Source organism: Engystomops pustulosus, chromosome 2, assembly GCF_040894005.1.
Source record: "Engystomops pustulosus chromosome 2, aEngPut4.maternal, whole genome shotgun sequence".
Taxonomy (NCBI): domain Eukaryota; kingdom Metazoa; phylum Chordata; class Amphibia; order Anura; family Leptodactylidae; genus Engystomops; species Engystomops pustulosus.
Window position 1 is genome coordinate 65,694,832 of NC_092412.1, and position 22,660 is coordinate 65,717,491.

General features: G+C 41.0%; 1 protein-coding gene across 3 annotated transcripts; it reads left to right on the forward strand.

Moving 5' to 3' along the window:
* Nucleotides 1–233: 233 nt before the first annotated feature.
* Nucleotides 234–22,473, forward strand: NABP2 (nucleic acid binding protein 2). Of its 3 annotated transcripts, XM_072135081.1 has the most exons (8): nucleotides 234–405; nucleotides 2,706–2,745; nucleotides 4,291–4,405; nucleotides 5,988–6,126; nucleotides 10,569–10,640; nucleotides 13,895–13,976; nucleotides 14,062–14,125; nucleotides 17,008–22,473. In XM_072135081.1, exons 3-8 carry the CDS (start codon nucleotides 4,327–4,329, stop codon nucleotides 17,181–17,183), a joined length of 612 nt encoding a protein of 203 aa, XP_071991182.1. In that variant the 5' UTR covers nucleotides 234–405; nucleotides 2,706–2,745; nucleotides 4,291–4,326; the 3' UTR covers nucleotides 17,184–22,473. The 3 variants fall into 3 exon arrangements, with proteins under 3 accessions (XP_071991182.1, XP_071991181.1, XP_071991180.1); XM_072135080.1 differs by lacking the exon at nucleotides 2,706–2,745 and having other exon boundaries at nucleotides 235–502; XM_072135079.1 differs by lacking the exon at nucleotides 2,706–2,745 and having other exon boundaries at nucleotides 236–405.
* The last annotated feature ends 187 nt before the right edge of the window (nucleotides 22,474–22,660 follow it).

A 22,660-nucleotide genomic window follows, 5' to 3' on the forward strand; every position in this document is an offset into this window, starting at 1 on the left:
CCAATAATGTATTTATAAGAAGATACTGCATACAACGCTCTTCTCCGAAGACAAACTTGCTCCAGATACGATTAGAATCGGATTCCCTCTTGATCACATCGCGCGACTACACTCGCCCGTCTGAAATCTGACAGGAGCCCCGCCTTCCAAAAATCGCCCCGCCCACAAAATGACGTATTGAAAAGCTTCAGTCTTGCGCGGCAAGAACAGTCCTATTGGCCGCGTTTTGTGATGCTTAGTAATGATTGGTGCCTGCTCCTGGTTTGCGCAATCTGATTGGCGGAGGTAAATCAGTGACTTCCTGCAAGTGCAGCAAAAAGAAAGCGGGGTCGGGCGAAGAGGGATGTGATATATCGGGACTGGAGAAAGCTGTCGTGACAGGGGCAGCGGACCTATTAACCTAAGGTATAGTGTGTACGGCTCCTAGTGCATCTACACAACATCCAGCACTTGTATCCTGCCGCAGTGTTAGGAAAGTGATGGAGTTCTGGAAGTAAGGCAGGTGAGGACAGGACTCTGATCACTGATTCCAATGACATTTTACATGAATGATCCTTCACTATGTCTGATGGAGAATCTTTGCTAATGTGAACAGCACCCTAGTGACAAATAACAACTGGCTATTAGAAGAATCAGAAGGTGTTTTTTTTTCCCCCCAAGATTTTTTAAAACTCTAAATGGATGCAAAAAATACCTATATGTGTATTAGACTAATAATTTCTGCTAAATTCTCAATACGTAATAATTTACGGTAAAATTCAAACCTGTCAAATTTAATATAAAATTTTGATTGCTATATCTGATTCATAGAAATCCATGGGCTTTCTGCCAAAAACGACCCCAGTTAGATCATAGGACTAGATGTAAAGCTTCCCAAATTTCCTGTTAACTGATATAAAGAGTGTAAATCCACCCTGAGACCGGAGCTAATGTGGTGTTATTCTCACAGCCACCCGTTGCCGTACAGATTCGCCCCCCAGCATCTATTTGCGATAAATCGGCCGCACAAGGCTACCTGCACATGAATGGTTTTTTCTGCCCGCAAACTACGGATCTCTATGGGGTGCATTTATTATTGGCTTTGTGACAGTTTTTTGGTGGCCGTGTTTTTTGTTTTTATTTTGTTGGTGTGCCATATACACTCACCGGCCACTTTATTAGGTACACCATGCTAGTAACGGGTTGGACCCCCTTTTGCCTTCAGAACTGCCTAAATTCTTCGTGGCATAGATACAACAAGGTGCTGGAAGCTCCTCAGAGATTTTGGTCCATATTGACATGATGGCATCACACAGTTGCCGCAGATTTGTCGGCTGCACATCCATGATGCGAATCTCCCGTTCTACCACATCCCAAAGATGCTCTATTGGATTGAGATCTGGTGACTGTGGAGGCCATTTGAGTACAGTGAACTCATTGTCACGTTCAAGAAACCAGTCTGAGATGATTCCAGCTTTATGACATGGCGCATTATCCTGCTGAAAGTAGCCATCAGATGTTGGGTACATTGTGGTCATAAAGGGATGGACATGGTCAGCAACAATACTCAGGTAGGCTGTGGCGTTGCAACGATGCTCAATTGGTACCAAGGGGCCCAAAGAGTGCCAAGAAAATATTCCCCACACCATGACACCACCACCACCACCCTGAACCGTTGATACAAGGCAGGATGGATCCATGCTTTCATGTTGTTGACGCCAAATTCTGACCCTACCATCCGAATGTCGCAGCAGAAATCAAGACTCATCAGACCAGGCAACGTTTTTCCAATCTTCTACTGTCCAATTTCTATGAGCTTGTGCAAATTGTAGCCTCAGTTTCCTGTTCTTAGCTGAAAGGAGGGGCAACCGGTGTGGTCTTCTGCTGCTGTAGCCCATCTGCCTCAGAGTTCAACGTACTGTGCGTTCAGAGATGCTCTTCTGCCTACCTTGGTTGTAACGGGTGGCGATTTGAGTCACTGTTGCCTTTCTATCAGCTCGAACCAGTCTGCCCATTCTCCTCTGACCTCTGGCATCAGCAAGGCATTTCCGCCCACAGAACTGCCGCTCACTGGATGTTTTTTCTTTTTCGGACCATTCTCTGTAAACCCTAGAGATGGTTGTGCGTGAAAATCCCAGTAGATCAGCAGTTTCTGAAATACTCAGACCAGCCCTTCTGGCACCAACAACCATGCCACGTTCAAAGGCACTCAAATCACCTTTCTTCCCCATACTGATGCTCGGTTTGAACTGCAGGAGATTGTCTTGACCATGTCTACATGCCCAAATGCACTGAGTTGCCGCCATGTGTTTGGCTGATTAGAAATTAAGTGTTAACAAGCAGTTGGACAGGTGTATTTAATAAAGTGGCCAGTGAGTGTATATTGTGTTTTGGTGCTACAACTTAGCTTCTTTTCTGACGCTCGCAACTTTTTTTTTTTTTTTTTATTTATCCTATTTTGTCGCTCCATTTCGGCACCGATTCTCAATCCCTAAACTTTTCCTTAACTTTTAGTTTGCAGCAAAATTAAACCACCAAAAAGCAGGTCTACTAACTTCTAAACCCCTTAACAATATATAATCTCAGGTCAAGACGCTGCTAAAATCACCCACCAAAAATAATAAATGCTTCCCTATGTATCCGTTTCTTCAAATATCTTCCGTATTTTAAAGTTTCTGAGCTGTATGTCTGTAATATAGGCCTCAGTGTCACTCACAGGTTATTAGTTTTTGCAGATCTGCAAGAAAATGGGAGCTGGTAAATGATGTAAGTAGCTTTTCCCATCTTTTTGGAGTGTTACTTACAGCACAAGGTTGATAACTGTGCGTCAGAGCCGCAAATACAGCCAAGAATAGGACTTGCTCTAATTTTATTCTCTGGGCACAGACGCAGGGCTGAGGAATGCCACGGGTCTCTGTGAATGAGCCCTAGAAATACATGGAGATGCGAGCTAGTCACAAAAACAACTGCTTACACATATGAGAATGTTTGTGTGCATGAAGCCTAATAGAGTATGTTTGTAGTTTATGGAATTTATAACCATCCTATACAGACATTGTAGATAAATATCTGCAGCGGATTTCTGATCTGACATTTTTCCACAAATCAATAGCTCTTGGGCTGTAAAAGAACTTTGCCTATTATCTTTGTTACCTATATGCAGCAGTTTCTTTGCTATACCTCTCAGATTATCTCAGTTCTGCAGTAGCTGCTTCCTCTTCCTGTGCTGACAAGCGCTGTGGATCAGTAGTATAGGCAAACTCTAGGTTTCATGGGAAGGAAGGGGCTGCTGGTCACAGAGGAGGAGGTCATGTGACAGATTTCTCTCTGTGTATGTAGCAGAGCTGGATGTGTTTAAGATTGTGTATACAGATATATATCTTGCACAGAAAAGGGATACAAGATCTCACCTGTTCCCTATCAGTCCCTCCATTCCAGTCTATGATTCTACAGAACTATCTCTCTCTGCACCTCATGCTGCATCCCTTCCCTACCTTGTCATAGTCAGTATCGGCTCTGTGCGGATAAGCTATTAACCCTTAGTGCTTACACAGCACAGGCTATAGACTGCATGTAACTGGATTACTTCTGATTTCTTCCACTTATTACCTGATCCTCCATGTGATGGAAGCTGCCAGGCTGTCACCATATACATGCTGTATGTGCAGTGTTCAGTAGATTTACTTGTGGGAAACTAAATAGATTTAATGCTAAATTACTTTGAGAGAGAACACAAGGCATCATGGGATCCGTGGGCAAGCTAACTTGACTCAGCTTGAGGGCATAGACAAACAGACTTTAGTTTATATTAAACACTTTCATAACAGGAAATGCCATAACTTTGGAAAGAAAAGGGAGAGCAACACAAAGTAGGCATCGTTCTGTTTGTTTTTAAAGGATAGATCACATATAATAATGTGGTAAAATCATTAAAATTTTACAGTTACGCTTTAAGGGGCTCGCTTAAATATATGACAACAGAGGACTGGTGGCTTAAGATTTTCTATAAGGCCATTTTTCAAAGGGAATATTCTGGACTGTATTTTGCATCAGTATTCATAAGGCAAAACCAGCAGTTTATAAAAAAAAATAATGAAAAGACTGTTTTGGATGAAAATACTCTGAAAATTTCTGACCTGTATATTGGTTCCCATGTTAAAATATTTTGGAAGCTTTTTCTTTTACCATACAATAAAGACCAAGTAGTTCAAATTTTTGACCTAGTTGGTATCATTATTCCTTTCTACAATTTGACGCCATGTACAACACAGAACTTTATATACGAACGACGAAGGTCTTTTTACTTTATAGGGATTTGAACACTTCTGGCTGAGGACGAAGGACACTATGACCACCGAAACCTTTGTAAAGGATGTGAAGCCTGGACTGAAAAACCTGAATGTTATTTTCATTGTTCTTGAAACAGGTAAAACACAGTCTAGTAAACAGGTCATTTATACAGGGAAGATCCAGAGGACCTGTTGCTTCTCCTGACATGTCTATTTTAGTAAATACTTCTAACCATTCCAGTGGTTGGAAAGGGTTTTAAGTGCATTGTGTAGATATATCACCCACTGTACTGATGCTGTACAATTCAGCTGATTTATGGATTCTGTTCTGTATGTGAACCACATGTGATCTCAACATTAAGAGCTTCTGGAAACAGGAAATAATGACAAACACCTATCAATATGGTGGGAAAACTGCTTTAGACTTGTTCTAGGGATAGATCATCTGAATTAGATTGGTTGAGATCTAACTATCTTGTAGTAAGCAGTTTGTCACCTTATAAAGGGAACCTGCAATTTAAATTAACCCACCCAAAATAAATACTTCATAAAAAACATGTTTATTATTTTTAAAAACATAGCTGCAATGTGAAAAAATCAATTTGTAATGCGACTTACCTGACGTGAGTCCAATAATATTAATGGAGTAATACATATGCAGTGTTCACTCCGCAGCTTTGCCTCCTTGTTCCTGATTGACAGGTCTCACTGCTACCAGTACTTGGGGACCATCTGCCAATATTCAACTACAGACGTATACAGCTCTGTATACTGTGTCAAATGCTTTACATAATACCTTGTTCGAACATTGAGAGAAAGTTTGGTTACATCACTGGGCACTTTATGTCCCAGGGTGATGTCATCTAAAATCCTTTACCCACTAACATTTGCAAAATCTACCCCATGTATGTGGTATGTATCTGATCATATGACAACATTGCAGTCTCCATTGATTCATGGGGAGGAGTAGAAGTCCACAGAGGCTGCTGTGATTTCATGTGATAAGATACATACATGGGGTAGATTTTTCAAATGTTAGATGACATCACCCTTTTCACATGACATGCTGAATTCTGAGGAGGCATGAGATGTGGGGAGGATTAGATGGGAGGGGCTGGCTGAGCAGGACACGCCCCCTCTGGTACCAGGTAAGATTTGATTTTATGGGGAGGTGAGGGAAACAATTTTTAGCTAAAGGAAGGGTGGCATTTAGTAAAATAGGGCTCTATGAGAACCTGCCACTAGCTGTAAATGAAAAATGTGGTGACAGGTTCCATTTAATGAGATAACAGCTTATGATAAACTTAACTCTTTAAATCTCCCTGAAGGTGGATTCACTATTCCCGATGGGGCCATGATAATATTCTATCCTTATTGTTGGAGGTTTACCCACAAGGCTCTTACCATTAAGCAGAGCAATGGGTTAGAGACTCCTTTTCCTCACATTTCACCACACCATCATATCCATAGAATTGTAGTTCAGACAGATACTGATCGTTAGAATGACAGAAAAGTAGTCAATCTAAGAATTTGCCATCAATAAAAAAGTTTGATAAACTCCTTTAACTGAATCAGCACTTCTGACAGTTCTCAGCTTACAAAGTGTTGCACAGTCCCCTGTCCATAACACTACAGCAAGTAACTGCTTCCAGATTTCCCATATATACAGATTCCAAGAGGATGTTCAATTTGCATTTCACCTTTTTCTTTGCTTTGCAGGCAGAGTGACCAAAACAAAGGATGGGCACGAAGTCAGAACGTGTAAAGTGGCAGACAAGACTGGCAGCATCAACATCTCTGTGTGGGATGATGTAGGGAATCTCATTCAGCCTGGGGATATCATCCGACTTACGAAAGGGTAACTACTTGGTCCTGCATCTACTTGTTGATGATCTCCTCCCTTGTGTGTGATTTTGTGAACATCAGATGTGTTTGATGGTTACAGTGGGTTATCTGTACAATGTCAGGGCTAGGGCCAGACCTGGTAATTGTTATAACATAAAGAAGGGTTAAAAATCAATATAGATTTTTTTTTAGGCCCTTTTCATACTACTAGATTTTTTGTGCGGTTGTATGCTACCTGTACCGTACCGTTTTGGTACAGGGAGCATATACCCACATCCATCCATTTGAATGCATGTATTACACAAGGAACCGTACTGTACACGGAAAGAACAATTAAGAAGCTTTGATTGTTTATTACCTATATCTCTTTTTGGAGCTGAGTCAGTGTAATTTCTGACGTTGACACTCCTATCTGATCCTGTTGCTAAGCGCTCGGTTTTAGCCGAAGTTTTTTTATGTGGTGTATGATGCGGATCCATTGTTAGGCAATTGGCTTCTTCTTTTTTGGCTAAAGGAGCAGCAGACCGTGCCCGGAGATCCAAGGCTATGAAGACCTTCTACTACGGATCATAATTTACCCTCAAAGGGTGAAACGCATTTTAGTATATTGGCTGTAGTAGAGGACCCCATTGTGGATTGTTTTATTTTACCCGCTCTTCTTTACGTTATTACCTGAGGCGCCGCCCTCTGTTGGTTGGGTTATTTATTTATTTTTAATCTTTTCTTATCTGGATGTATGACTGTCCCTGATTTATCTGTGTTTGATTATGATGGTAGATTTTCTTCAAAACAAATAAATAAAGCTTTATTTACCGTATATACTTGTGTATAAGCCGAGTTTTTCAGCACAAAAAATGTGCTGAAAAATGTCCCCTCGGCTTATACACCAGTCATACAGTCAACATGAGTCATAAAAAATATTTTAAAAAATAATAAACTTATATACTCACCCTCCGGTGGCCCCGACCTGCAGCGCTGCTCCCCCGATGTCCGCGCGGGTCCTCTTCTGGCTCCCGCGGCCGTCTTCTGTCTTCTCTAATCTTCGTGCTGGGCGCCGCCATGTTTTTCCCCCAGGCGGCGCCTAGTATGACGTCAGCAGCGGCGCGTCATACTAAGCGCCGTCCGGGGGAGAACAATGGGGATACCCTGCACGAAGTTAGAGAAGAAAGAAGACGGGCGCGGAAGCCAGAAGAGGACCCGCACGGACATCGCGGGAGCAGCGCTGCAGGTCGGGGCCACCGGAGGGTGAGTATATAAGTTTTTTTTTTTTTTTTATGCTGGGCCGGCTGTATACTACTGGGGGTGGGCTGGCTACATACTGGGGGGGGTCTGTGACCAATGCATTTCCCACCCTCGGCTTATACTCGATTCAATAGGTTTTCCCAGTTTTTGATGGTAAAATTAGGGGTCTCGGCTTATACTCGGGTCGGCTTATACTCAGGTATATACGGTATATTGCACCAACAATTTACATATCATTATTCAAGGAATAACCTGGAATAAAAGCCTTACTCCATGTGCTCTTGGAATGGGTGTGGTATATATGCAGTAGTAATTCCAGAGTGCAATTTATGCAGTATTCATTTCCATAGCCATTGCACCACGGCAGAAACCAGGCAAAATAGGTTGATTTGTGTTTTGGTTTTAAGCAGTGTTACGGTTTGCGCTCTGTGTATGTTATGCAGCATATGAAAACTGGGGGTTATTTATCACTACTGGCTTAAACATAGAAGCACTGCGAGTGCAACACAGTGAAAAAGCCAGATTTATGATTTAAAAAAAAAAAAAAAAAAAAATGTAAAAACTTGCAAGGACACTACACTCCCCTACTGGTGTTCATTGCGATGAATTGCCCCGGTTTTTTGGCGCACGCGATCGGATTGTGTCGCATGGGCACCGGCATGCATGCAACTGAAATCGGAAAACTCGACGGATTCGGGAAAGAAAAGCGGTATTTTAAAACCAAAAAAATGTGTTGCTTGACACGCACTTACATGCACCAGGAATAGGATGGTGAACTCCGGCGAACCTCGGTGCAGCAGCGACACCTGGTGGACATCGGGCTCACGACCTTAGTGAATCGCCGGAAGATCCGAATCCTCGTCGGAGAACGTGGATCTTGAGGAGTACACTCAGTGGGTAACGTGAGTTCCCGACCTCATCCACCTAGTGGGGCTTAAAGGAGAATACAAATGGCGGATGTCTAAATTAGTGAAATAAATGACTTTTATTTGTGATCTACAATGAAAAATTGGTAAAGACAAAGGTAGTTAAGCAATAAAGCCGAAGGTCAAAAGACACAAGGGGCACACCGGCAGCTGTGCGTTGAGAAGAGGATGGGGGAGCGTCTGCCGTGTTTGAGGGGATGGTGGAATGATGCTCCGCAATCGATCTGTGTAGTCGCTGATGAGTATGTAGATCCTGGACAGAAGGGGCCAGGTGTGGTGTCTTCGTCCAGATGGTCACGAATGCTCAGAGGGGTGTACACAGTGTAGAGGTGTCCAGGGGGAAGGAGACGCACCCGTGGAGATGAAGGGTGCGAGGGGTCCCTATTAGGCCCTGATTGGGGCTAGATGGGGGACCCTAGGTGTCCCTGGTTCGTCCTCAACTCGGGGCAGCAGCCCTAAATGGCTGTTGTCCCGACTGGAACCTACCCCTGTCCTCGGCCTACTGACCCTAGATGGGGTGTAGAGGGAGGAGGGGTATACTCTATATTTGAGCTGGTGCTGTGGTATTCACAGTCGTGTGTCCACAGTGAAAAGACAAGTGCATTTAAAAGATAGAAATAGAAAGGTGATGAGGCAAATTTAAGGTACGAATCCCTTCGTGGTGTATTCACATAGTCTTGGTATAAGTCATGTGACAGAAATACACTATGTGCTGGGTGGAGTAAGGTCAATCTTCCCTACATGCCATGAGCCGCCTTACCGACACAAAGTGTCTCAGTGCTCACCCTGGCAGCATCACTATACTGCCTTGGCGTTTTTTCTCCTGGTGCACCCATTCTGGAGGACCCCATTGGCCTACATATTGACCTTAGAGATTCCTCCGGTGCACCCAAACCGACTCTTCTAGGCATGCTGCATATTTATTCAATTCAGTAAGGGTCCTATTTCCCCTGATGAGCCTATATTCAATAGGCGGCTCATGGCATGTAGGGAAGATTGACCTTACTCCACCCAGCACATAGTGTATTTCTGTCACATGACTTATACCAAGACTATGTGAATACACCACGAAGGGATTCGTACCTTAAATTTGCCTCATCACCTTTCTATTTCTATCTTTTAAATGCACTTGTCTTTTCACTGTGGACACACGACTGTGAATACCACAGCACCAGCTCAAATATAGAGTATACCCCTCCTCCCTCTACACCCCATCTAGGGTCAGTAGGCCGAGGACAGGGGTAGGTTCCAGTCGGGACAACAGCCATTTAGGGCTGCTGCCCCGAGTTGAGGACGAACCAGGGACACCTAGGGTCCCCCATCTAGCCCCAGTCAGGGCCTAATAGGGACCCCTCGCACCCTTCACCTCCACGGGTGCGTCTCCTTCCCCCTGGACACCTCTACACTGTGTACACCCCTCTGAGCATTCGTGACCATCTGGACGAAGACACCACACCTGGCCCCTCTGTCCAGGATCTACATACTCATCAGCAACTACACAGATCGCGGAGCATCATTCCACCATCCCCTCAAACACGGCAGACGCTCCCCCATCCTCTTCTCAACGCACAGCTGCCGGTGTGACCCTCGGGTCTTTTGACCTTCGGCTATATTGCTTAACTACTTTTTGTCTTTACCAATTTTTCATTGTATATCACAAATAAGTCATTTATTTAACTAATTTAGACATCCGCCATTTGTATTCTCCTTACAGCTGTATCTTGGCCGTAAATACAGGACATTTTTACCGGTTTGATCGTGCATTGCACCATATCCATATAAAATGCTGTGGGCTGGCAGATGATGCATGACTATTGGCTGGGTGACAGAATGCACCTCCCACTGGTTCCGTTCCCCCAGGATACTGCAGAATATACGGCAGCATATACGGTGCACAACTTTATGCAGCACGTATGCAACCTGTATTTTATACATTCTCATAGACTTCTATGGGGCATACAGAACAGAAATGCATGAGAAAATAGTACATGCTCTATATTTTTCTAACCTGAGTCTCTCTTGCGGTACTGTACAGTATAATATACTATACGGCCATTAAAATGGATGGCAATGTTGCCCATTTGAGCAATTGTGGCCTTTGCTTAACGTATATACAGACGTTTTCATACAATCGTGTGCACGTTATCCAGACAATAAATAATTGTTTACTTTAAGATGCTTTCAGTTTCATCTTCGGAAGTTAGTAAAGTATGTCTTGTTGCATGCATAAGTGATGGGTTATGTATTTACATGTCTGACATGATCTCTCACTTTCTCACTATTTCAGGTATGCATCTGTCTTTAAAGGCAGTCTCACACTGTACACAGGACGGGGAGGTGATCTGCAGAAGATTGGAGAGTAAGGAATACTAATAGTGTTTTTTGTATCATGAAGTAATTTTCACTGATTACATGTAGATTTCATGTCGCACTGTCAAGAAGATGTGATTTGTAATAGTAATAACCTTCATTTACTTTTACATAAAATAAACAAATACAATGCCGGATTGCCTAAAGGGGAGATTGATGACCCATCCACCCCACTCCATCTGCCTCTGGCGCTGAGTCAGCAGAGAATGGAGCTGGAAGTACAACATGCAGCTCAGCCACATTGCAGTCATGCGAGTGACAGAAGACGAAGATCTGATATTGATGTTCTATATGATGGAAACCTCTTTAAAGCATAACTCAGCACTCCGGTTGTAAAACTGTCCATGGGCCAGTGGTCCACATAGTGATAGATGTTTCTAGAAAGGGTTGTTATGCTGCATACAGGACGTCTAGTGTTTTCTTGTTTGACAGCTATTCACTGGTAGCATTGCATAAGCCAATTATTTGGTACAACAGTTCTAGGAATAGTCATTTCCAATATTAACCCAATAATAGACCTATGTAAAAGGGGGTTTCTGTTGTGGTTGCTGCTTCTTATTCTTTTACGTACTGGATCATATAGGTGAGGTCCTGACGCCAAGACTTGGTACATTATCTGTGCAAGGCAGCCTCTGGCACCAAAAGCTCTACAGGCTGATATACCATACAGGAGATACCAGCTATGTCAGGGAACTGTAGAAGTATACTGTATCCTAAGACAATTGTCTCTTGTCATAGTTCTTGTCATTACGTTACAGACTCTAGGTTCATCCCCTTTTCTATTTTATTTTTTATTCTTTCTTGTGTTACTAGGCATAAAGCTATTAATAAGTTATAAGGTACAGAAGTTCTGTGTTTCCGGTTTCCTGCCAAAATAGGAAAAATATAACAGCAAAACACAGATATGCAGCATTGCAACATCCATACATATACAGACATAGCTGTGCTACATCCATACATTTACAGACATAGCTGTGTGTAATAGGGCGCTGGTAGTACTATAAATTGTTATGCAATATAACGATTAATATCACTACCTTCCTCCTTGTAGTGTTTACTATATTCTATATCTTCTGTTTCTAGTTTCTGTATTGTACACTATAATTTACCACACTCAGGGTTAATACTAATAATATTTATTAACACACTAGAAGTATACAATGTTAATCACAATACCCACAAAACCCAGAGAATCCAACCCACCACAATGCATATAAACACACATACACACATAATGATCTTTACACCTAACTATCCCTATTATTACAGAGAACGAAGGGGGACAGGGAGATAGGTTAATAGTTGGAAGCAGAGATACAGGTACTCAGCCCAATCCGGGAAGGTGATATAGTCTGTGGGGTGATCCTCCTAGCTCCTTCTCCCTTCCTTGCTGGTATTCAGGGCAGATTCTTTCTCCTTTCCTAGTTGGTCTGTAGGGAAGATTTTCTTCTCCTATGCTCCACTATCATCCCCTTATAAGTCTGTCCTCTGTCCCTTCCCCCAAGATGGTGGACAACACATGTTTACCCTTCATATCTTGTATATCCATTTGGTCACCCATTCAGCCCCCCTCAGGTGGGAAATGACAAAAGACCCTAGATTCCCATCTAGACATATAGGGGCACATTTATCAAGCAGTCTGAAAGTCAGAATATTTCCAGTTGCCCATGGCAACCAATCACAGCTCAGCTTTCATTTCACCAGTGCTCATGAATATTTTAAAGGGGAGCTGTGATTGGTTGCCATGGGCAATTGGAAATATTCTGACTTTCAGACTGCTTGATAAATCTGCCCCATAGTCTCCGAACAACTGACCCTGGGTAGTTAAACAACTTTAGAGACAAAAGGACCTGGATTCCCATCCAGATATAGAGATATAAATTGTCTCCGAATAACTGACCCCGAGGAGTTTGAATGACTTTCCCATAATAAAGGGGGTTGACATCCAGTTGCCAATTGCCCTCAGTACATCCTGAGTAAGACAGCAGGTGTGTTCTTTCCCAGGGGAAAGGAATATGACAGAGGGATAATATATATATATATATATATATATATATATATATATCACTGTGCTACATCCATACATTTACACATGCAGCTATACTACATCCATTTGTTCATTTACACACAGCTCTGCTATACACACTCACTCACTCTAACAGAAATAGGAATACACTCAACACTGCTATACACGCACGCACAGGAACACACTGGGCACTACTATACACTGCTATACACACAGCTTTGCCCCCTTTCCCTACAACACATTTATCATTAGGCTGGCTCCTTGTCTGTCTTTGGAGCTCTGCTGCTGTCAGATACGATAAAGGACATCTACCACCAGGGTGGATTGTACACCAAGCACGCTTACATGCTTCGTGTGTGCCCCCTCTGGGAGGATCTGTTCTTATTTTAGCGTCTTGGTTTTTACAAAAAGAAAATTACAATTATGCAAATGAGTCTGAGGGGCTCTGGGTTCCAAAGATGTTAATGGAGCCTGGAGCCTCTTGGACTCGTATGCATAAATTTTAAAGCCTTTTTTTTTCATAAAATCTAGGGCATAAGAAGCAAAGAACAGATCCTGCCAGAAAGGCCATGCACCAGTATATCTGTATTCTTGATGTACACCCTGGTAGTAAATGTCCTTTAATGTATCTGACGGCTGTTGAGCTCCAAAGACCAACATAGAACTGTCACAAGGAGCTGGACGGTAGAAATTAGCTTATGGAAATAATAAAATTGTTGTAAGCAGGGTCTATGTCAAAGAGACTTTGCACTGTCCTATGTTCATTTGGCGCATTGGAAGGGACGGTGGTCAAAATGGTATCAATGAAAACATCATATAACAGCATATACAGAATTTTAAATGGTGCCACCAGGAGGTAGGATTTGTCCCACAGATAACAAGCCTTCATATAGTTTTGCAAATTGAAAAATCAAAAGATATGGTTTTTATGTTTTTTGTTTTGATTTTTTTTTAACCCAGCCCCTGCCCCCCCCCCCCTTAATCTAAAGTGGTAGAGGTGAGGTGACGTGGAATTTTTGTTGTAAATCCTCATGAATGTTGGCTTTGAGTGAACATACATTGGAATTTGTAATTATTAACCTTTTGTATTATGTTACGGGTAGTTCTGTAGTTTTTCTTGATTTCTATAATAGTGTAATGTTGAGGTGTTTTCTTATATATATACATTGGTGGATTTGGTTCTGACTATGCCTTTCATGTGTTTTACATTTGCTCAGATTTTGCATGGTTTATTCTGAAGTGCCTAACTTTAGTGAACCAAACCCTGAATATGTTACACAACAATCCCAAAGTAAACAGGTAAGTGGGCTTTATTCCCCCGCCCCCCCCAGGTAACTCCTCTAGGATTTTCAATGTTACATATATCTTATTTTTATGGTTCCAGGCACAGGTTGAGAGCGGGTCTGGGTCCGCTAACCACAACTCGTCCAACAGCACCGCTCCTCCAGGTAAATGGCTTCTGCACGAGGATCCAGTGATCCATAAAAAAGTATTGCATTTAGTAGGGCTTAACCATCAGTTCGAAAAACGTTTTCACTGCTGCGTGTATCTAGCCTATTCAAGTCTGTGAAAAAGCATTGGCAGAATTGATGTTTATGTTCAGTTGCATTTGGCAGCATAAACCACAGATCTGTTTTCTTGCCACGTGTGAAAATTGGATCTAAATCTGATATTAAACTGACATCCTAAAATAGTGTGATGGAAAGCTGATTAATATATGAAAAGTTCCTCACTAAATTACAGATTTTTCACAAATTCCTAATCACTCTTGTGAATACAGCCTAATGTTCATGCATGGTTTTCAGAGCCTTCTCCCCCTCCCCCCCATTTTTAAATCTTCTGTAAAAACCATGAGTTTTACAAAAAGTTTTAATGAGTTTTTTTTTTTTTTCCATTTTCCCATTGGTAGTCATACAGAGTGGTTTGCCAGTGAAGTCAATGGGAGAAAAACTCTTGTTAAAGTTTCCGATGAGGATTTTGGAGTAGAAACTCTTTAACCCCTTGCAGCAAACCGCTACAGTAGTAGGCTTGTGGTACTTGGTATTGTCATTTGTAACGTCTGTCTATGGCAGACTGATACAGATCATTTGCATATCTGCCATATAAATGGCGGAAGCTATCAAACTCCCTAGGATTAAAGTACCATAGGGGCCCTGAAAAATGGTAAAAAAAATGAAGGTTCAAATTGCCCCCCTTTTCCTATATTGGAAATTAAAATAAACAAACAGAATCCTAAAGATACCTTGACACGTCTCAATACCATAGTCCCAATTTGCCAAAATATAAAAAAGGTTGTTCCCCCTCAGAGAACTCTGTAAAATGGTGCCCAAATGTCCAAATCGTTATTTTTTTCGCCATTTTCCGGCGCATAAAAAAGTAATTTAAAACATTATCAAAAATTGTACATTCCCCCTAATTGTAGCAATGAAAACTTCAGCTTGTCCCACAAAAGAAATGACACCTTACACAGGTCTGTAGTATACATATTATATCTCAAAACGACTGAAACAAAATAGGCAATTTATTAATAAGGTTCATTTTGAGTTGCCGGAAATGTAAAAAAAAAAAATTATATATGTACTATAAATTACTAAATTTTTCCAATTTTATCCCCAAATAATTTTTTTTTTTTTTTTTTGCAGTTTTTTTTCCGGGAAACATAGAGCTAATTAACCCCTTAAGGACCAGGCCCTTTTTCATTTTTGCTTTTTTTTCACTCCCCACCTTCAAAAATCTATAACTTTTTTTTATTTTTCCATGTAAAGAGCTGTGTGATGGCTTATTTTCTGCATAACAAATAGCACTTCGTAGTGGTAGTATTCAATATTCCATGCTATTTACTGGGATCCGGGAAAAAAATTCTAAATGCAGTGAAAATGATGAAAAAACATATTAACGCCATTTCTTATGGGCTTGGTTTTTACAGCTTTCACTGTGCGCCCCAAATGACAGGTCTTTTTCATTCATTGGGTCAATACGATTACGGGGATACCAAATTTGTATAGGTTTTAAAATGTTTTCATACATTTACAAAAATTAAAACCTCCTGTACAGAAAATAAATTCTTCATTTTGCCATCTTCTTGCGCTAATAACTTTTTCATACTTCGGTGTACAGAGCTGTGGGTGGTGTAATTTTTTGCGACTTCTGATGACGTTTTCAATGCTTTTATTTTTAGGACTTTACGACCTTTTGATCACTTTTTTATAGAATTTTTTTCTATTTTTCATAATGGCAAAAAAATGTCATTTGCGACTTCAGGTGCTATTTTCCGTTACGGGGTTAAACGCAGTGAAAAAACGGTTATTATATTTTGATTGGGCATTTTCGGATGCGGTGATACCTAATATGTTTATGATTTTTACTGTTTATTTATATCTGTTCTAGGGAAAGGGGGGTGATTTGAATTTTTATGTTTTTTTAATATAATTTTTTTTTTTTTTTCAGACTCCCTAGGGTACTTTTAACCCTAGGTTGTCTGATTGATCCTACCATACACTGCCATACTACAGTATGGCAGTATATGAGGATTTTGCTCACCATCTATTATAATGTGCAAATCGCACATTATAATAGATAGCCGAGATCATGATAGCCTCGGATCTTTGTGTGATCCGAGGCTGTCATGACAACGGATCGCTGCTCCCCTGTGACGTCACGGGGAGTGACGATCGGAGCCAAGATGGCGGCGCCCACGCACAGCCGGCTCTTTAATGCCGCCGGCAGCTTTGCCGGCAGCGATCAAAGGGTTAACACCCGTGATCGGTGCAAGCACCGATCGCGGGTGTTAGCGACGGGCGTTTGCTTCATTTGGAAGAGCCGGCACAGCCCGTGAGCCCTCTTCATACTCCCCCATGCGCAGCAAGACGTAAGGGTACGTCTTATTGCCCTATGGGGTTAAAATATAATAAAAGTTTAAAGATTTATTTTATTTTTTTTTCTTCATTTTTAGTTTTAAGGTACCACGCGTTAAAAATAATGTTATGGCCCTTAAACCACCGGGTACGAAAATTCGCTAAAATGCTCAGGTCACTAGAGCCTTTTCAGGACGCGTCACTAAGGGTAAAAACTGACATTAGAAAGTACAATTTGTTACACAGAAAACAAGCCTTCATGCAGCTCTGTGGAAAAATAAAAAAACATTTAATTTTGAAAGGACAGGAACATAAAACTGAAATGGGAATTTCGTGGTAAGGGGTTAATCAAAAATAGTGCTTTTTTCCCTTAGCAATCAGTTACAGTTTAGCTTCAAATGGTATTTAGGCAGTTTGCAGACAGGATCCCAAAATATATGAATGTGACCAATTCTGTATTTTAATCTTCTTTCCAGTTTCAGAACTTCCCAACGGTAATGGAAACAACCCGGTGAATACAGTCCACCCCACCCCGACAGCGCCTCAACAGTCAAGTGGGCGGATAACACGCAGCCAACCCAACCACTCTCTCCCCGCAGCACCAAATTCAATCAGCAATGGCAAAGAAACACGGCGCACCGGAAAAAGATAGCAGATTCCTTTAAGATTGGTGACCAAAAAACTGTTATTTTTTTGATCTCCCTTAAATCTTACACTATAGACCTAGTGTAAATCTGGAGAGAAGCCGATTTGTATTTTACTCATCTCACCAGGATCGGTCACGGTTTGGGTGACATCTATTAGTGCATTATAAACACATGTATGTGAGGAAATGTTCTTACAATATGAAAGATCACAGAATCTTTTAGTATATTTTGTAGTATTATAACCCGTGCAAGCGGCATAAGAAGGAAAGTCCTAGGCTGGAGACTTGGATCTACCCTTGGTCTGAGTATTTTTGCTATATATATAACACAGCAGTGTTAATGGCAGGAGATCTATGTGCATCAAAGTCATTGATTTTTATTAGTAACTCATCTAGGAAGAGTAAAATCATATTCTTTTACGTGACACGACTGGATGTATTTATCAGGAGTTTTTAATAAGGATTTATTAACCTTCTGTATTCTGACAATTAGATTTTTTTTTTTTTAATTTATTATTATTTTAGCCCATTTTTATCAGGCTGTGTTTCCTAAGGGCTATATGACACAGTCTGAATTTGTGATATTTTTAAATACACGTTAAGAATGTGTTCTTTATCATTATGTATTGGTGTACGCAGCATTTATGGTGATTTCATATGGCAATTTTTATATATTGTTTTTAACTCGGTGCAATCTTCTGTCTGTGTTCTTAATGTCCTATACAAAAGTATATGGAAAAGAAGCCAACATGCATTTTGGTTAAAAGAAAAACAAATCCATCACCACGGACAAAATGATATCTTGTTTGTAGTATGTTTTATATACAGTGGGTATGGGAAGTATTCAGACCCTTTTAAATTGTTTAATTGCAGCCAATTTGTAGGATAAAAAGTCCTTTTTCTCCTCATTAATGTACTCTGCCCCCATCTTGACAGAAAAAATATCTACATTAAATTTTTTTTTTTTCTAATTTATTAAACAAGAAAAACTGAAGTGTTAGTAAAGATCCGGCTCACCAGTATTTTGGGGACAGTTACTGGTGCAGTATGCGCTGTAGATCCCTCCTTGGACCGGAGTAAGCAGTACAGCAAAATATCAGATGGATCCAGCACCAAAACGCTCCAGTTGTTTGTCTTCAGACTTTATAGAGAAATATCAATTGTTCCAGAAAGCAATGCAGCACAGGTACAGGGTACAAGTAACATTAAGTGGAGCTTTTTGGTGCTGGTTCAATCTGATATTTTGCTGCATAAGTATTCAGGCCCTTTGCTCAGTATTGAGTAGAAGCAGCTTTTGAGCTAGTACAGGCATGAGTCTTCTTGTGAATGATGTAACAAGTTTTTCACACCTGGATTTGGGGATCTTCTGCCATTTTTCCTTGCAGATCCTTTCCTGTTCCCTCAGGTTGGATGGAGAACGTTGGTGGAAGCCATTTTCATGTCTCTCCAGAGATGCTCAATTGGGTTTAGGTCAGGGCTCTGGCTGGGCCAGTCAGGAATGGTCACAGAGTTGTTCTGAAGCCACTGCTTTATTTTAGCTGTTATTTAGTTATTTTAGAACCTCTGGATTTCATCCAGAATGTCTCTGTACTCAGTCGCATTCATCTTTCCTTCAATTGCAACCAGTCATCCTGTCCCTGCAGCTAAAAAACACCTCCATAGCATGATGCTACCGTGTCCCTGTTGGATTGTATTTGGTAGGTGATGAGCAGTGCCTGGTTTTCTCCACACATACCGCTATGAATTAACACCAAAAAGTTCAGTCTTCATCTCATCAGACCAGAGAATCTTATTACTCATAGTCTGGGAGCCCTTCATTTTTTGGAAGCGGTATTCAGGCTTTCATATGTCTTGCCCTCTTTCTTTTGGTACACTCTGCCACAGAGCCCCAACTGGTGTAGGGCTGCAGTTTGACTTCATGGAACTTTATCCTGTTTCCCTACTGCATCTCTGAAGTTCAACCACAGTGATTTTGGGGGTTTTCTTTACCTCTCTCACCAAAGCTCTTCTCCCATGATTCATTAGTTTGGCTGGACAGCCAGGTTGAGGAAGAGTTGTGGTCGTGCCAAACTTCTTCCATTTAGAGATTATAGAGACCACTGTGCTCTTAGGAACCTTGAGTGCTGAAGAAATTCTTTTGTAAGCTTGGCTGTGCTTTGCCATAATTCTGACTCTGAGCTCCTTGGGCAGTTCCTTAGAGTTCACAATTCTCATTTGCTCTCACAGGAAGTGTGAGGTCTTATACAGACAGTAATGTGCCTTTCCTAATCAAGTCCCATCAGTTTCATTAACGACAGCTGGACTCCAATGAAGGAGTAGAACCATCTCAAGCAGGATCAGAATGAAATGGAGTTATATATGAGCGTCGCAACAAAGGGCCTGAATACTCATGACCATGTGATATTTCAGTTTTTCTTGTTTAATAAATTGGCAAAAAATATCTACATTCCTGAGGTTTTTTTCTGTTAAAGATGAAGATTGTACATTAATGAGCAACAAAAAAAACTTTGTTTCATTGCAGCCAATTGGCAAGATCACAAAAGTGCAAATGTAAAGCGGCCTAAATACTTTCCGTACCCACTGTAAATGTAAAAATATAAAGCAATCAACTTTAAAGAATACCATGAGAAATGCCACATAAAAACATCTTTTGTATGATCTTCTAAAAACCCCTTTTCTTTTCTAGTAGTCCCTGAGTGCATAGATTAAAGGATCCAAAAATACATCAAATGCCTTATTAAGGATGTGAACCATTTTAGAGACTTTTTTGATATGGGGGGAATTATCATTTTGGCACATTTTTCTGGCATACTAAACCAGCAAATAGGGGTAAATTAGACAATCTTATAACTTAAAGGGGTTCTCGAGTTACAGCAAGTTGGCCCCTATCCTGTGGATAGGACCTAACTTAGTGATCGGTGGACAGCATTGGGACCCACACGGATAACAAGAATGGGAGTCCATTGCACCCCTGTTACGCCCGAGATGACCTGAGCAGCCAGTCGGGAGCCGTCTGCTCTCTTCATTGCGAGCTATGACGGGGTACAATAGACCCCTTTTCTCTCACTGAGACCCCCACCGATCGGCAAGTTAGACTCTATCCTGTGGATAGAACCAGTTAAGCTAAACCTTTGTGAAGTCAATAGTGATGTTAAACATTGCTTCTCCTTTCAATTTATTTTGTTCTTTTCTTCTCCTGCAGTGAGCAGTGTTTCTGCTGACATTTAAATTAATCTACCCAAATTAATTATTTAGTTAAAAAACTATGATTAAAAAGCATTGCCCTTATCCCTAAATGGTTGCTCTCCATGGCTGCAATGTAAAAAAAAAAAATCAGTTTCTTATTAATAATAATAATCTTTATATAGAGCCATCATATTCCATATTGTTTTACAATTCGTGGGGATTTATACAAATTAAGTCATAAAGAGTACAAACAAACAGTTATATGGAATAATAGGAATGAGGGCCCTGCTTGCAAGAGCTTACAGTACATGAGGATGAAGCGGTGACACAAGAGATCTAAGCATGTGCATAATATTCCAGGGAACAGAATAAAATAATTTAATAAATGAAAGTATGCTTTCTGAGGTGAGTTCAATAACAGTGAGTTCTCCATATTCCCTGACCTGCGTCCCTGATTGGCAGGTCTCATTGTTGCCCACATACTACCGGTATGAAACTAGTATTTTGGGACTGTATGCCAATGTTCAACTACATATATATACAGCTTTCTTTACTTTCCCCTGCTCACTGACGTGAGGCTGAAAAGAATTCCTGAGGATGGAGTGAGGAGTAAGTGAGATTGAGACAGTGGCTTTGTGTTACTCAGCTCTGCTACATTATTAACCACTCCCTCAGGATGGTGGGGGTTCAGAGAGATTGTGGCTATATGAGGAAAAAAAAATTAACCTTGCTCCTCGCCACTCCACTTAGCAGTGTTCGCATCAGTGAGGAGGGCGGTTGCTTGACTGTATAGTGCAGCTCTTGCCTCCATGACCCTAACTGATGGCATCAATAAATGTCTTTTTTTAGAAGAATGGTGGCTCTAATTCCATGAATCTGGGAATCGGTAAAAGATGTATAAAGACATCTAAAAGGTACATTGTGGGGTTTGTGAGGCAAGGGGTTGCTTGCATTAGGTTCCCTTTAAAAGGGGATAGCCACTCTTAATAAGTTGCCCATGTGCCTTCATTGCCTTAATAATCCCTGAATGTTCATTAAGTAATTCAGCATTCCTGCTACTTACATTTGTGCTGTCTGCAAACTCTTGTGGATCTTTGTTTTCATGTTTGTGCACTGAATAGGAGGGGCTGCAGCAGCAGAGTTATGACTCCTGCTCTCCCCCCTCCCTTCTTCCTGTGTCTGTCAGTGAGACTGACTGTAAGTGAAAGAGGCGCAGTGGGTGACACCATTAGGGTTGACTGAAGGAGTGAGAAACAGGAAATTGTGTATATATGCAGCATGGTGAGAAAAGGGAAAGTTTGACGCTGTCATAGGAGGCAAAGTCACATGGGCTGGCTGCTAACCCCTAAACTATCTTTGCCTAATCTTATAACACTCCCTTAACTGATTTAAACTTTATCTAACTATTATACAAATTTTCGGCAGAGGCTACTGCTGGCGTCTGCCATGATATCTGCATGCACTCTGACGTTGGCACTGAGTAGGACATACTGAGCATGCGCAGAGCTTGAAGAAGCCAGTGACGTGCCGGCACTGCAGGGGCTACTGCGAATGTGCGTGGTGGTGTGAGTACAACTGGTACACGAGGACACTAAAGGGGGTATAGAGTAGCCTTTGCTCCCATTGCCCGCAGAGGCTACTTCATGTCCCAGTAGCCACTGCCGAAAATCTGCATATTAGTTAAAGTTTATATCAGGTTGGGAACTATTAAATTATTAGAGAAAAAATAGTCTAGGGCTTAGGATGTAAGGAGGAACCTCGGCTAGATTCCTGATGTTAGGTTTTTGGTTGTTTTTTTTTTTTTAAAGTACGGTATATTTCTAAATTTGTTTTTAATATATCTTTTTAACCATGTCCTTTACTTTGTGTGGGAATCTGAATTGTGTGCACATTGCCTTGAACACTTGCTATTAAGATTAAGATACGCTGTATCAAGCTAGAGAAAGTGAAAAATAAAAGATATCCTGGCAACAAATCATGTGCCAAATGTGACATGCATTGACCGGTGGAAAGAAATGCCGCCTAGATGCTTATATATGTATGATAAATCTACTGCAAAAATGTCTTTCCTACAAAACTATTAATAAAGATGCCCATTGGCTCTGTCTGATCTGATAATGCTGTGATTTCTTTATACAATTATCCTTTCCTCAGAATAGGGATAGTTCAAATGTTAAACCTTTTAACTAAAATAGAAAAAGATTTGATTTTCTCACTTGAATACAGTGTTCAAGATATATGTTTTGGATTATTTTATACAATGTATTCTTCTGTAAAGCCATAAACCTAAACTGTAA

Coding starts and splice junctions, on each gene's coding strand:
- NABP2 (XM_072135081.1), top strand. CDS start 4,327: ATGACCACCGAAACCTTTGTAAAGGATGTGAAGCCTGGACTGAAAAAC. Junction 4,406..5,987: donor TTTCATTGTTCTTGAAACAG/GTAAAACACAGT, acceptor TTTGCTTTGCAG/GCAGAGTGACCAAAACAAAG. Junction 14,126..17,007: donor CAACAGCACCGCTCCTCCAG/GTAAATGGCTTC, acceptor TCTTCTTTCCAG/TTTCAGAACTTCCCAACGGT.